The 16530-nt window shown below is 44.6% G+C and overlaps 1 protein-coding gene across 1 annotated transcript; it reads right to left on the bottom strand.

Annotated features, from left to right (window-relative positions):
- Window positions 1–1076: 1076 nt before the first annotated feature.
- Window positions 1077–12963, bottom strand: LOC145337721 (putative G-protein coupled receptor 139). Its single transcript, XM_080182561.1, has 2 exons — window positions 12870–12963; window positions 1077–1984 (listed from the first exon to the last, which is right to left on the bottom strand). The coding sequence occupies exons 1-2, from the start codon at window positions 12961–12963 to the stop codon at window positions 1077–1079; spliced, it is 1002 nt and encodes a 333-aa protein (XP_080038687.1).
- Window positions 12964–16530: the final 3567 nt, after the last annotated feature.

Here is a 16530-nt window from a genome sequence, read left to right as displayed (position 1 = left end):
TGATGGGTTGGCGAGTTGACTCCGATTTCGCCCTGGATTTGCCATGTATTGAAGACCAGAAAACAAGAATTCCCTCAATCTTTGGTTCAAATCATCAATGGCAAGTGGATTGTTCGTGGCTCAGTGATGTCCATAGGAATTACAGTAAGACATACTTTCGATTCACAGAATCAGTTTAACACATCTCAACATGGTCCTGGTGTTTGGAGAGGACAGAATCCTCAACAAGGAAAGGTGCCCTTTCTAACGAGCACAAAAAGATCAAGGCGTGAGTTCCCACAGAGCAAACCCTGCGATCTGGAATCAGTTTCCGACTTTCCAAATGCATGCAGATCCTATCATTCACAGCTCCATCCAACAGCTCACCCACCAGTGATATTAGGTTCACCGTTCTGTAGTTCCCAAGCTTTTCCTGCCACCTGTCTGAAATAACAGCACAACATTTATCTACCTCCTAATTCCCAGCACCTTGCTCCTGGCTGCTGTTGATACAAATGTCTCCGCGATTGTCCCTGCAATTTCCTCCTTTCCCTCTTTTCCCACAATGCCTGGGGATACACTTGATCACATCCCTGGGATTTATCCATATTTGTACATTTAAAGACCCCCACTAATTCCTCTTCATCAATGTGGACACTTTTTAATACATCACTATTTGCTTCCCCCAATTTCCTCACTCCTAATGTCTTTCTCCAAGGGAAATACAGACGAGAAATATTTGTGGGGAACTCACCCAGTTCCTATGGCTGCGCACATAGCCCACCTCATTGATATTTAAGCGGTTCTCTTCTGTCACAGTTGTCATCATTGTCCCGAATATTCTTGTAGAATCCCTTTGGATTCTCCTGCACATTACCCGCCAAAGCGATCTCATATCCCTTTATTGTCCACTTGTTTCGCCATTTAAATATGCTTCAGAGTGCAATTAGTAACACACCATTTTATTATCATAGTACAAACGGATATATGAATATACAGAAAACAGGTATATCAGCCTTGGACTATTCCAATAAAGCCTTCAGACTAACATTGCTTTCACGGTTTTGGAAAGGCTGAGAACTCTCTTGATGTTTCTCTCAGTTGTTTTTATTAATCAAGGCAAGAATTGACATAACTGGATATTTCATCGCAATCTTGAACTGTTCTCTGAACCTGGACTGAGTCGCCCCGTAAATAAATGTGTTTGTGCAACAATTTAAATTGAGCAGCATATATCCGACTTGCTGAAAGATGTATTCAGAGTCATTGTAACTTTCAGAATATCGTCCTGTAATACTATAATATAAAAATTCCATCACAAAAACTAGCCACAAAAGAATGAAGCTGCCAGATATGCTGAAGAGTAAGATCACAGACTTTCTTCTGCTCTCCAGCTCCGGGTCAGACTGATGACCTCCCTTGTTCTGACCCCTCAGTCCCTTGCGGACTCGGCTGGCCACTAAAATGAACCTGACGGTCAGGGCGTTGATCAACAGAATTAAAGTGAATGGGAGCAATGGAGTTACAAGCTTATCAAACCAGCCAAGAGCCACCCAAAAGGGATCAGTGAAAATGTATGGCTTCGGAACACAAAACCACGGTATGTTGTTGACTACCAACTGAGGTTTATATATGAAGTATAAAGGGACATTTTTGAAGCAGAGTAAAACGGCAGTTGTTGCTAGAACAATAGCCGCGGTTTTCTGGCTGCAATATTTCCTTTTCAGGTTCCGGCAGCAAATGGCCACAAATCGATCAAAGGAGAAAGTGACGGTGAACCAGACGGAACAGTTTGCCGTCGCGCGAACCAGAACGCTGATAATACTACACAGGTATGTGATGTTCAGGTAAGATCCCGGGAAGTAGTAATAGTTGATTCGACTGAGGATCACCTCGATAATGATGACAAGTAGATCGCTTATTGCCATCGCCACCAGGTAGCAGGTGGTGCAATGAGAGAGGCCGGACTTTCCCCGGGATAGGATCGCAATCGCCACAAAGTTAACTGTCGGAGAAAACGAAAAGTGAGAATGAAGGTGACTGTCGGAATAAGATTTTATGACAAATATTCGGACAATTTGAAGCCACAGTGTTAAAATGGTCACTGGTTCAGTCACCCCACTAATCCCTGCAAGACAAACAGCCTGTTCCGAGTCTTTGTTCGCGCCCTGTTTATCCTTTCCCATTCACCCTTCATGCTGCCCGTGTCTGACCCATTTCGCAAGGCCCAGCCTTCAGCCACTTATTGAGGCTGTTCAGGAAATAAAAATCAACCCACATCCTTAACCCGTCTGCAATCCCCACCCATCCCCTCAGCCCCTCTCCCCCATACTCACCACTCCATGTAGAACATAGAACACTACAGCACAAACAGGCCCCTCGGCCCACAAGTTGCGTCGATCATATCCATACCTACCAATCCATAGACCTATCTGTAACTCCCAATCCCATTAGATCCCATATACTCATCCAGAAGTCTTTTAAAAGACCCCAGTGAGTTCGCCTCCACCACCACAGACGGCAGCCGATTCCATTCACTCACCACCCTCTGAGTGAAACACTTACCCCTAACATCTCCTCTCTACCTACTCCCCAGCACCTTAAACCTGTGTCCTCTCGTAGCGACCATTTCAGCCTCTGAGAATCCACCCTATCTATACCTCTCAACATTTTATAAACCTCTATCAGGTCGCCTCTCAACCTTCGTCTCTCCAGGGAGAAGAGACCGAGCTCCCTCAACCTATCTTCATAAGGCATGCCTCCCAATACAGGCAACATCCTTGTAAATCTCCTCTGCACCCTCTCAATAGCTTCCACACCCTTCCTGTAATGAGGCAACCAGAACTGAGCACAGTACTCCAAGTGGGGCCTGACAAGGGTCTTATAAAGTTGCAGCATTATCTCCCGACTCCTAAACTCAATCCCTCGATTAATGAAGGCCAGTACACCATATGCTTTCTTGACCACATCCTCCACCTGCGAGGCCGATTTAAGAGTCCTCTGGACCCGGACCCCAAGAACCTTCTGCTCTTCAACCCAGCTAAGACTCCTACCCTTGATATTGTATTCCTGCATCCCATTGGTCCTGCCAAAATGGGCCACTACACATTTATCCACGTTGACGTCCATCTGCCACTTCTCCGCCCAGTCTCTGCAGGCCTAGCAGCGCGATTTGAGAATGTGTCTGGTGGGAGAAGTGCCTTTGTCAGGGTGGAGTGTCAGTGTCGAGCGCTAGGGGAGCATGGCGGGTGGACAGGGGGTCACTTTTGAGTGGGTCGGCCGGGCTCCAGGTGTCTCCCATGGACTTGAGGTTATGGATTTGGGTGGATGACAGTGTTAGGGTGCGGTCTGGATTGGCAGCTGTGTTCCAGGTGTCCTCCCCGGGCCTGAGGTTTCCGATTAGTCTGGGTGACGGTGTTAGGGTGTGGGCGGCTTCTGCAGCCGGGTGCCAAGTGCCCTCCCAGGGCTGGGACACTCACATTAATGCGGTTGATTGTGATAGGCTGGGGGTTAGATTTGCACAGTCTCCCCCTACTCCCACCCACAGCCATTAACGTTCCAGCAACGATACTAAGCATAGAACATGAGTAAGATTGGAAGATAGAATTATCCACACACACACACACACACACACACTGCAAAGACAACATTAGGAGTTATACAGAACAAAAATATTGACAGATAGTGAGATATATTGAATACATTTCTGTTCATCATAAATGCAGGGATCGCCACTATTTATCTAAAGCTATGATAATCTGTTTTTTTTGCCTGAACTGATTCAGAATAATGTAGCAATTATTCAATGTTCAGATCATGTCTCCAGAGTTATCTCCTGATTATCCCTTATTTTCCATCCAGACATGGAATTTCTTTGCCCTTCTTGTAGAATATATTAATGCGTTTCTATTCTTTGATCATTGGAGTTCATAGTTGCGCTCGGCAATCTTTTTTTTTCTTGGCATCTCTGCTCTTTCTTTTGTATTTTTGTTTAGTGTGTACCCCCAGGTAGAATATTACTTTCCCCTCAACTCTCTCCTTCCATTTTCATTCATTTCTGGATGTTTGGTAATTGTTTCATTTCAATGGAATATGTTGATGGAGGTGGTTTGAAATACTCACCATTGTTGGTTTATGTCACGGTGCGCCCATCATGCCACCCATCTCGTTTTCCCAAGCCCTTTTATGACTTTTTTCTTTCTCCTCCCTCTGCATCTCCAGTTTTTGTTTTGTAAGCGGGTGGAAACCCTTTCACTCATCACCTTGAAACCTGCTATGTTACAGTCAGCGAGGACTCAAGGATCCCTCAGTTGATAGAATGATAGAAGCCTACAGTGCAGAAAGAGGCCCTACAGCCCATTGAGTTCATACCCATTGTGGTCCATTCCTCATTGGCAGATCCAATCATGAATATTGAATCGTTGTCTGTTCCTTTTCCCTTCATCCTCATTAATCAGGATATTCTGAATTAATTTAAGTAAAGATTGTAGTTTATATATTTAAAGAAACTATCTGCATCTATTTTCTTCTCTTTGACTGACCTTCTGAACATTCCAAATCATTAGTCAAAGCTTTGATGTTGCCCTGTCTTTGTAGAAATACTTCAGCACATTATTGTATATTCCGCACGTTACAGAGAAATGATGACGATGTAATGGAGAATGAGCGATTCTGCAAAAACTTTGGGAGATCAAAACTGAGCTTTTGGCTTTTATTGGGAGAGGGATTGAATTTCTGAGCCGTGAGGTCATGTTACAACTGTACAAAACTCTGGTGCGGCCGCACTAGGAGTATTGCGTACAGTTCTGGGTCGCCGCATTATAAGAAAGATGTGGAGGCATTGGAAAGGGTGCAGAGGAGGTTTACCAGGATGTTGCCTGGTATGGTGGGAAGGTCTTATGAGGAAAGGCTGAGGGACTTCAGGTTATTTTCATTGGAGAGAAGAAGGTTATGAGGTGACCTGATTGAGGCATACAAGATGATCAGAGGGCTCGATCGGGTGAGAGCCTTTTTCCTCGGATGGTGATGGCTAACACGAGGGGACATAGCTTTAAATTGAGGGGTGGTAATAATAGGATGGATGTCAGAGGTAGGTTCTTTACTCAGAGGGTAGTAAGGGTGTGGAATGCCCTGCCTGCAGCAGTTGTGGACTCGCCAACTTTAAGGGTGATCAGATGGTCAGTGGATAGGCATGTGGATAATATTGGAATAGTTTAGGTTAGAGGGTCATTAGATTGGTTCCACTGGTCGGCGCAACATCGAGGGCCGAAGGGCCTGTACTGCGCTGTAATGTTCTATGAGAGATGAACCACATTTAGTCAGTCACTGAGACATTAATCACGTTATTATTTCCCCATCGTTCACTCTGTGATATAAAAACCTCTTCCTCAGTTTTACGTGACAAATTTAACACAGGAAAGTATACCTCTGATCTGGTGTTTCTGTAAGAGATACCTCTGGAACTTCTTCACTCAAAGGGTGGTGAATCTCTGGAACTCTCTGCCCATTGAAGTGGTGGAGGCTGCCTCGCTGAATATATTGAAGTCACGGGTAGATAGGTTTCTGATAGACAGGGGAATTAAGGGGAGAAAGCGGGAAAGTGGAACTGATCCTCTTCAGATCAGCCATGATCTTATTGAATGGCGGGGCAGGCTCGAGGGGCTAGATGGCCGACTCCTGCTCCTATTTCTTACGGAACAATATGTAACATTCACTGAACAAAACTGAAGATCAGTTCACACACACACGGAGGATTCCACACCTTGAATAGTTGCAGTCACTCACCCGGTATCCCAATGATGGCCAGGATTGGGCAATAGATTTTCTTGAGGATATAAAATGTTTCCATCATTTCTGGGCTGTGTGGTGTTGCAGACAATCTCTCGGTCTTCACGTGTCAGGGAATTAATTCGCAAAGCCTTCAATTTATTGCAAGTCCCATCTCCCCAAGCGGGACTCGGAGATTGCGACATTCTCACTTGTTTTTAATATGAAGAAAAAAATACTGCCACGTCGAGTTAGTGACACAGGAAAGTTTCTTTAGAGATTGAAATGGGTGACTGGGCAATTTAATGCAGTGTTGGGAATGGAATCTATGTTCTCTAACAAACTGGACCGGCAGATGGGCACCACGACAGCTCAGTGACTATCACTGTTTGCTGTGCAGACACATGGATTTGGGCCGGCGTCTGTGGGAGTTTGCGCATTCTCCCCGTGCTTGCGTGGGTTTTCTCCGGGTGCTCCGGTTTCCTCCCACACCCTAAAGATGTGCTCTGAGGCTGATTGGTGGAACAAATTGTCCCTAAATTATTCTCTCCTTAATCTGGTTTCCAATGGGGGTCCCATAAACATAGACACGGGTCAAGGGTGGAGGAGGAAAAACACATTGTTAAGATGGCGGCGTGGGCTCATTGGGCCGAAGGGCCTGTTTCCCGTGCTGTGTTGTTCTTTGTTCTTTTGTTATTCTTCTCTCCGGTGCTGATTTTCATTCAGTGATATACTTCAACATATCAGAGGTTCGATCTTAACCATGTCATTCTGTACACTGTGATGTGGCTACTCCCTTTAACTGTGGACAGTTTACTGGACTGATTGATGTCCACACATACACGCGATGGGTCGTACAGGGGCTTCTCTTGGTTGTTTCGAGAGTACCCTAGCGCTTCACGTCGTTAGTGTGCGCTTAAACCGGGCCATCTGACGGGCAACACGACAGCTCAGTGACGATCACTGTTTGCTGTGCAGATACATGGATTTGGGCCGGTGTCTGTGGGAGTTTGCGCATTCTCCCCATGTCTGCGTGGGTTTTCTTCGGGTGCTCCGGTTTCCTCCCACACCCCAAAGATGTGCTCTTAGGCTGATTGGTGTAACAAATTGTCCCTAAATTAGTCTCCCCTCAATGTGGATGGCCATAAGCATCAGCAAGGTTGGAGGGGGGACTCATAATGTTAAAATGGGGGCGCGGGCTCGTTGGGCTGTGTTGTTCTTTGATGTGATTCTGCACAATCTTGTTCAACCAGAAAGCGCCTGTCATTAATACAACGGAAACCGGGACAGTGTGGGCAAGTGTGAGGTGGTCCACTTTGGTAGGAAGAATGGTCGGAAGGACTATTACTTACGGGGCGAAAAACTGCAGCAGGCGACGGTGCAGAGGGACCTCGGGGTCCTTGTGCATGAGTCGCAAAAACCCAGCCTGCAGGTGCAGCAGGTGGTCAGGAAGGCGAATGGGATGCTGGCCTTCATAGCGAGGGGGATTGAATATAAAAGTAGGGAGGTCTTGCTGCAGCTGTATAGGGCATTGGTGAGGCCGCAGCTGGAGTACTGTGTGCAGTTTTGGGCGCCGCACCTGCGCAAGGATATTTTGGCCTTGGAGGGAGTGCAGAGGAGGTTTACTAGGCTGATACCGGAGTTGAGGGGGTTGAGCTATGAGGAGAGGCTGAATAAACTAGGCTTGTACTCGTTAGAGTTTAGAAGAATGAGGGGAGATCTCATTGAGACGTATAAGATGATGAATGGGATGGATAGGATAGAGGTGGAAAGACTCTTCCCGCTCAAAAAAGACAGTAGGACTAGGGGGCACAGCCTCAAGATAAAGGGGGGGCGGTTCAGAACGGAGTTGAGGAGGAACTTCTTCACTCAAAGGGTGGTGAATCTCTGGAATTCTCTGCCCGTTGAAGTGGTGGAGGCTGCCTCGCTAAATATTTTTAAGAAGCGGGTTGATGGGTTTTTGATAAGAGAGGGGATTAAGGGTTATGGGGAGAGGGCGGGAAAGTGGAACTGAGCCACGACAGATCAGCCATGATCTTATTGAATGGCGGGGCAGGCTCGAAGGGCCAGATGGCCTACTCCTGCTCCTATTTCTTATGTTCTTATGTTCTTACAGTGTTATATCCGGTTAAGCAGCTCAAACTAAAGAGACACGGAAAACAAGGTGGAATCGATCGATAACACAACTCGATTCAACACAGGCTGATCATGTTGCCAAAGGACAAGGAATCCAGAGACCCAGTGTTCGAACCCAAAGACAGCACATTGGCAAATTTGAACTCAACAAAAAAAAAGGGGAATGAAATGTGTAATGAGGACTATGAGGTTATCAGTAATTGTCACACAAATCCTCTGGTTGACTGATATCCTTTAACATTTGTCCCCCACCCCCCCTTACCTGCGTGTGAATCCGGGCCACAGTTGGGTGATTTATAACCTTTGTGAAATGACCCATCCCCAACAGATACAGACTCATCAAAAATATAAACCCCTCAAACTGAAACAGATTCCGTTCTCTATAACCCCACAAACCGATCCAGAACGTCCAATAAACTTAACCCCTCAAACTGTTCTATAAACCAATATTAAACCTCAAACTGATACAGCCTCCGATCAACACAACTCTCAAACTGCTACATTGGCCAAACGGTCTCAATTCTTTCTGATATACCAGATCTATTTTAATTTCTGTACAGCCTGTTAAATCTACAGCTCCTCTCCAATGGAACTCTGCTATTTGTCTATTATCTGTCGAGCACAGAGGCAAGTTGAGATGTAGACACCCTGACAAGCCGACTCAGCAAGCGACAAACATTGACGATTCTGATCAATGTCCTTTCTTAACTGTTTGCTTAAGAAAAGAAAGAGAGACTCGCTGAGATGTGGCTCACATCCGCCGTCCTTGCTCTCAGGTACAGTCTCTTTTGTGTGATATGTCTCAGGGATGTGTGATGAATTTGTGGCCATTTTCAGAGCTGGCTGAATGACATATTTTCATTCATTCCTCATGTGGAAATGTGGCATCGGAGATGCGGATTGTGAACTGTGAATGGAAGGAGCCGCAGCAACAGATCCTGCCAACAAGTCTCCATTACGAAGGGCGGAGTTCACTTCCACAGAAGATTGTTGAGACCAAAAATGATGTGATTTCAAGAAGGAATAGGATAGAGTTCACGGGGCTGGAGATATCAGGGGAGGTGCAGTCAGGCTATTGGATCTGATCATGGGTGACACGTTGGCACAGTGGGTGAGCTCTGCTGCCTCACAGCGCCAGGGACCCTGTTCAGTTCCGGCCTCAAGGGACGGCCTGTGTGGAGTTTGCACTTTTCACCCGCGCCTTCATGGAATTTCTTCCGCGTTTCCTTTTCCCTCCCACTGTCCAAAACTTAGCTCAATTTGCAATTCTATGCTGCTACCAAGGTTTTTTTTTGGTTTGTTTATGGGACATGGATGCCCGTGGCCGGCAGTATTTACTGTCCGTCCCGAGTTGCCCGGGGACATTTCAGAGTCAGCCACATTGCTGTGACTCTGGAGTCACGTGACAGCCAGAACATGCAAACAACGGCAGGTTTCCTTCCGTAAAGGACATTAATCAACCAGATGTTTTTTTTTCTGACAATAGGCAATGGTTTCACCGGCATCAGGAGATTCTGATTTTTTTTCTATTGTATTCAAATTCCACCACTTGCTGTGGCGAGATTCGAACCCAGGTTCCCAAATCATTCGCGGAGTTTCTGGATTAATAGTTTAGCGCGAACAATAGTAATTGCCTCCCTGTGTGACTCATGGTGTGTGGGTTACAGAGATGAACATTGGTACATTGGTACAGAGATGAACATTGGTACATTGGTACAGAGATGAACATTGGTACATTGGTACAGAGATGAACGTTGGTACATTGGTACAGAGATGAACACTGGTACATTGGTACAGAGATGAAAATTGGTACATTGGTACAGAGGTGAACATTGGTACATTGGTACAGAGGTGAACATTGGTACATTGGTACAGAGATGAACATTGGTACATTGGTACAGAGGTGAACATTGGTACATTGGTACAGAGATGAACATTGGTACATTGGTACAGAGATGAACGTTGGCACATTGGTAGGGAGATGATCATTGGTACATTGGTACAGAGGTGAACATTGGTACATTGGTACAGAGATGAACATTGGTACATTGGTACAGAGATGAACATTGGTACATTGGTACACAGGTGAACATTGGTACATTGGTACAGAGATGAACGTTGGCACATTGGAACAGAGATCAACATTGGTACATTGGTACAGAGATGAACGTTGGTACATTGGTACAGAGATGAACATTGGTACATTGGTACAGAGATGAACGTTGGTACATTGGTACAGAGATGAACATTGGTACGTTGGTACGGAGGTGAACGTTGGCACATTGGTACAGCGGTGAACGTTGGTACATTGGTACAGAGATGAACGTTGGCACATTGGTACAGAGATGAGCATTGGTACATTGGTTCAGAGGTGAACATTGGTACATTGGTACAGAGATGAACATTGGTACATTGGTACAGAGGTGAACATTGGTACATTGGTACAGAGATGAACATTGGTACATTGGTACAGAGATGAACATTGGTACATTGGTACAGAGGTGAACATTGGTACATTGGTACAGAGATGAACATTGGTACATTGGTACAGAGATGAACATTGGTACATTGGTTCAGAGATGAACATTGGTACATTGGTTCAGAGATGAACGTTGGTACTTTGGTACAGAGATGAACATTGGTACATTGGTACAGAGGTGAGCATTGGTACATTGGTACAGAGATGAACGTTGGCACATTGGTACAGAGATGACCATTGGTACATTGGTACAGAGATGAACATTGGTACATTGGTACAGAGGTGAACATTGGTACGTTGTACAGAGGTGAACATTGGTACATTGGTACAGAGCTGAACATTGGTACGTTGGTACAGAGGTGAACATTGGTACATTGGTACAGAGATGAACATTGGTACATTGGTACAGAGATGAACATTGGTACATTGGTACACAGGTGAACATTGGTACATTGGTACAGAGATGAACGTTGGCACATTGGAACAGAGATCAACATTGGTACATTGGTACAGAGATGAACGTTGGTACATTGGTACAGAGATGAACATTGGTACATTGGTACAGAGATGAACTTTGGTACGTTGGTACGGAGATGAAGGTTGGTACATTGGTACAGAGATGAACGTTGGTACATTGGTACAGAGATGAACATTGGTACATTGGTACAGAGATGAACATTTGTACATTGGTACAGAGATAAACATTGGTACATTGGTACAGAGGTGAACATTGGTACATTGGTACAGAGGTGAGCATTCGTACATTGGTACAGAGATGAACATTGGTGCATTGGTTCAGAGATGAACATTGGTACATTGTTTCAGAGATGAATATTGGTACATTGGTACAGAGATGAACATTGGTACATTGGTACAGAGATGAACATTGGTACGTTGGTTCAGAGATGAACATTGGTACATTGGTACAGAGGTGAACATTGGTACATTGGTACAGAGGTGAGCATTGGTACATTGGTACAGAGATGAACGTTGGCCCATTGGTATAGAGATAACCATTGGTACATTGGTTCAGAGGTGAACATTGGTACATTGGTACAGAGATGAACATTGGTACATTTGTACAGAGGTGAACATTGGTACATTGGTACATTGGTACAGAGATGAACATTGGTACATTTGTACAGAGATGAACATTGGTACGTTGGTACGGAGAGGAAGTTTGGTACATTGGTACAGAGATGAACGTTGGTACATTGGTACAGAGATGAACATTGGTACATTGGTACAGAGATGAACATTGGTACATTGGTGCAGAGATGAACATTGGTACATTGGTACCGAGATGAACATGTCAGATAGCTCCTCCTGCTTCTTGACCAGGGCCACAGTATCCTGAGTCACCCTATGTTCCCCACTTCTCCCAGCCCTGCCTTCAGTCTAAGAGAAACGAGTTCAACCCGAGTCCTGGTTCCCACACTTTTGAGTGCCTTCCACTTAGCAGAAGTCACTGTGTCTTCCCACGGACGCCATCAGTTAACTTTTTGACAGTTCCTGCCTTACACCGTCAACATTGGCCTTTCCCAAATTTAGAATGTTAACTTTTGGGCCAGACCTATGATAGTTCGCTCTATCGTCCTTCGTCTCTCCCTCTGTCTCGTTCTGATACCCATGTTTTTTACTGTTCTACCTCTCTTGGCTCCTCTATCTCACTGTTTCTGTCCTCTTTCCTCCCTGTTCTTCCTTATCATCCTCTCACACAATTTATCTCCGCCCTTTAGACTGCATTACTGTGAAACGTTTCTAACTGAAGCCACTGCCCGTTTTGCTTCTTACTTTCCTTCGCATGGGAACTGCCCTGTCTTCAGATGCTACCCTGCCTGACATTCTTTTAGCAATGTGTGAGCAATGAGCTCTCCTCGCATCGGAAACAAGAGTGCACTCGCTGTCTGTCCGGAGAAGGCAGAAACTCTTCAATAATGGCTGTCCAAATACCAGCAGAGGAATTCATTAAATATCTTGAAAATCTGGGTGTACATTTTTTGACAAGATGTACACACAGACACTTGAAGTATACAATCGTCAGCGGGCAGTTGTTCTTCTGAGCACATGGAAAGGATGCAGTAGGAAATGAGATAATTAAATCTTGATCATAAATTTGTTCTGGAGGTGGTGGCGATAAGACATATTCCTGAACAGATAGATGCAGTCTGGACAGGAAAGGTAACTCACGATCCTACACGAGCTCCAGGATTTGAGCGAAACAGCAACAAAGATGCAGTGACATAATTTGATTCAGAACGGTGCCTCGCCTCGTAACAACGGTAGCAATGACTGTGTTGCCACAAGCCTACTCTCTTTATTCTTGCTGTTGGTTAATATCAACGCTACTTGAAGGCCCGGCACCCCCGACACTCTTCCCTTTCATTCCCTAAACTGATATCGTGGGCAAGAACTTGTGAAATATTCAGGCGAGTGTGTATCCCACGCCTTGAGCTGAACCCCTCGCATGGGCTGATGGATCAATCAAACCATCCAGAGGGACCGTTACCTCTGATCAGAGTGACTGCGTTCAAACAAATTTCCAGCCGACTCCATTGATCTGGACACCCGATCTCCACAAAGAAAATGTATCGAGTTGTCATTCTTGATATTAGCTGGAAAGACTCACATTCTAATCAGTATTCTGTAAACTGTGGGTGCCTTTATATGCCCTGTTTGTGAGCAGAACTCTCCCCTCACCTGACATTAATATATAACAATTTCTCCAAGTGCAGTTTGTGTCGGGAGATTGTTTTTCTTCTCATTGTTTCTCTTGAAGGGACTCATGCATCATGTGGGTGAATGGGGTGGCTGGTGGGGGCATTGGAAACATTTCCTATCCGTGAGGGGTGTTGGAAGTCTGTGGAGTTGTGGAGGAGTAATATTTCACACGACGAGGAGGTCGGAAAGTGGTATTGAATGGAGTGTTCCAGCAATGATACGCATTGTAGCACTCAGCTGGGGTTCAACCTTTGTGTTAGCCGGGTGATCTTGTGCAAGGGCTGGGGGGTTTTGGGGTGTTATATTGTGACTCAGGGGGACAACTGATCAGCGTTCACACCGCGCGCCCCCCCTCCCCACCCCAGCAGTACCCAGAGTGGCCCAGCAAATTTAATGATCCTACCCGCATTCAAAATGCCAAATGTTTCATGAGTCGAGTCCACAAAAGGATTCCTACTAAAAGTTCCAATGTTGAAAGGAACAATAAGAACCAGCTAAAAACTGGAGTCATGAAAACAGCTTGGAGAAGGACATTGTGAAACAGTGTGAGATCGAGGTACAGAATTGTTGTTGAAGACGACTACTTAATTATTGGGATAACACATTTTCAACGTTAATTGATTTATGTGCAAGTAATTCTCCAATATTTTAGGATTTTCCAGTTCCATTTCAGAGCCGATTCTCTACTCCCACTATGGGGATTTAACCTGGCGGTCTTTGGACCAGCACAGCCGTTTGGCACTTGAAGAAATGAAAAACAGATCACTGAAACTACCATGAGCAATGTGGCAACTGCAAATTCCCTTTGGAGACCCTACACTGTATAAACCTGAGAACCTGGCAAGCTTACGTCAGATTCTTAATTGGGAGATATTGCTTGCTGCAAGAAGGGATTGATCACTCAATGAGAAAATGCTCGAAGCATTTTACAGAATCCGAAAAATATGGTATATCATCCTTGCTGCCACTGGTGTTCCCGGTAAGTGCAACGCATCATTTATATTGTGTTAAGCTGTGTGTGAGCTGGTTTGTGTTTTTGCTGTGTTATCGACAATATGAAATGCTGGCCAGCGCTGAGCTCATTGTCTCTCATTCAGTCAATGTATCAACTCATTTTACTCCGAAATGCCCTGAAACTGCAATTTCTGCGCTGTTGTAACAACTGACAATAACAGCTCTTGTTTGGGTGAGGTGAGTAACAACTTAGGCATGTTTATTTGGTAGAGTAACATGCACCGTAAAACCTTGTGGAGGGTTGTTACTGATCACATGTCATTAAGCTTGCAGTGGAACATTGTCCTAACTGCAGTTTAACTGCAGCGATCATGTCTGACTGGGAGAGTCTACACGCTAAATTTATACAGAATTTGGATCAATAACCAGAGGGTAACATTGATGTCAGAAGTCTTGTGTTACTTGGTGCACCTGTAACAGTACAATTGCTCTGAATGTTGGTTACTGGCAGTGGTAGAACAATGCTTTTCTACTTTGTAAAAATTGTTAGGATGACTAACATCACAACTGTGTTGACATGTCTGCTTTTTTAATGCATAAAATCGATAGCAACGGGGAATATTTTCGACCATTTGTTAAAGATGTTTGAAAAGAAGGGCATAAAACAAGATGGTTCTCTTCAGATTGCATTTCACCAACAGAAAACTTTACTAACAATTCACAGAGTGGGGACATAACAGTGCAGTGGTGAGACAGAACACGGATAATCACAATCAGCAAGAATTGATCTTATATTTGTCTATCCACACTGCACAAGTGAGACTCTGTGCCAAATACAACGCTTAATTCTTTTCTTTCAGATATTGTAGCCAGCTTGTTATCAATGTTCCCAGACACACCTTGCTCAGAAATTCGCCATGAGTCAGCTCCACCATTCATTACTGTAAATCTGACTCCATTGTGTCCATTTTATTGTGTTTATCAAACGTTTTTTTAATAATGTGGTAATGTTTGGCCAGCATCTCTTTCTGCTTCAGACTACATGCTGACTACTCTTTATTATACTTTGTGTTTCTATTAAAGAGTTCAGGAAAGTTTCCAAAATGTTGATGTTTTTCTCTTTCACTCCACAGGTGTGTCGGTGCACCTTGTTGTCTAACGGGGGGGGTGGGGGGGGCATGCACACGTTGTTGTGTTTGCTTAAAACTGGACCAGCAGATGGGCACCACGACAGCTCAGTGACTATCACTGCGAACTGTGCAGATACATGGATTTTGGCCGGTGTCTGTGGGAGTTTGTACATTCTCCCCGTGTCGGCGTGAGTTTCCTCCGGGTGCTCCGGTTTGCTCCCACACCCCAAAGATGAGCTCTTAGGCTGATTGGTGTAACAAATTGTCCCTAAATTATTCTCCCCTGAATCTGGTTTCCAATGGGGGTGCCATAAGCATAGACATGGGTCAAGGGTGGAGGAGAAGCACATTGTTAAGATGGCGGCGTGGGCTCGTTGGGCTGAAGGGCCTGTTTCCCGTGCTGTGTTGTTCTTTGTTCTTTGTTACCTTTTTGTTGCTAATTGTCCTTTAGTTAATTACACTCCCATTTTCAATACATGAGAGCCTTGTTGCTCCTTAATATTATTGGCTCCTCCATAAATATTTATAATGGTTTGATGGTGCATTTTTTAATTTTTTTTTTCTCTGAAGTGATGGTTTTCAGCTGAATCAATGCTTTATCCGTTTTTTTATAACTGAACCAATTATTTCCCATCACATTGCATGTTTTGAGGTTGTTTGATTAATTTATCTGATTATCATTTGGCAGTCTAGATTCCTTCCATAGATTCCATAGATTCCTTCCACTTCTTCATACCAAATATTACACTTTCCACAGTGGCCTTACTGTCACAGATAGTGCATACTGTCCTTCCAATTGACGTCATGATCAGGAGCAGATATCCAAGAGTATTACGGCATAAGGCAGTCAGACCCTACATATTTCCGAGACCAATCAACCAGATGCCCCACCTCCACTCCACCCTCACCACCTCCCTGAGTAAAGCGAATAGGATCCTGCTGGTCGCAAGCATAAAGTCATTAAAAACAACCAAAGTATTGAAGATACTGCAAATCCCAATTCACAGAAAATGCTGGAATGATATAAGTCTGGCAACATCTGTGGAGCTGCAGAGAGGGTTACCGTTTAACGATTGTACGATTCTTTAATCGAACTTCCTAATCAGAATGTTAACTTTGTTTCTCTCTCCACCGAGTTTGCCAGATCTACTGGCAATTTATGATTTTATTTAGCAGAATATCATTGTCTATCATTCAGTTCTCAGACATGCTGAGTTATATATCAGTTATTTACTTTTTGTTTCCCCTTCTTGTTTTTACAGTTAATTTAATGACAATCGTAATTTTTTCCCGTGGTAAGTGTGGCCTCTCCAACTGCACCACTCGCTACCTGGTGGCCATGGCAGTGGCAGATCTACTGGTCAT

This window comes from Carcharhinus amblyrhynchos, unplaced genomic scaffold (assembly GCF_965287045.1).
Source record: "Carcharhinus amblyrhynchos unplaced genomic scaffold, sCarAmb.v2.hapA scaffold_66, whole genome shotgun sequence".
In the NCBI taxonomy this organism is placed as follows: domain Eukaryota; kingdom Metazoa; phylum Chordata; class Chondrichthyes; order Carcharhiniformes; family Carcharhinidae; genus Carcharhinus; species Carcharhinus amblyrhynchos.
The sequence above is the reverse complement of the archived record's forward strand: the minus strand, read 5'-3'. Positions and strand labels throughout refer to the sequence as shown.

What these genes read in the sequence shown, in the direction of transcription:
- LOC145337721 (XM_080182561.1), bottom strand. Translation starts at nt 12,963, where the DNA reads ATGACAACTCGATACATTTTCTTTGTGGAGATCGGGTGTCCAGATCAA. An exon ending in CGCAGTCACTCTGATCAGAG is followed by an intron (nt 1,985 to 12,869) that starts GTAACGGTCCCT and finishes TTTCTCCGACAG; the next exon opens with TTAACTTTGTGGCGATTGCG.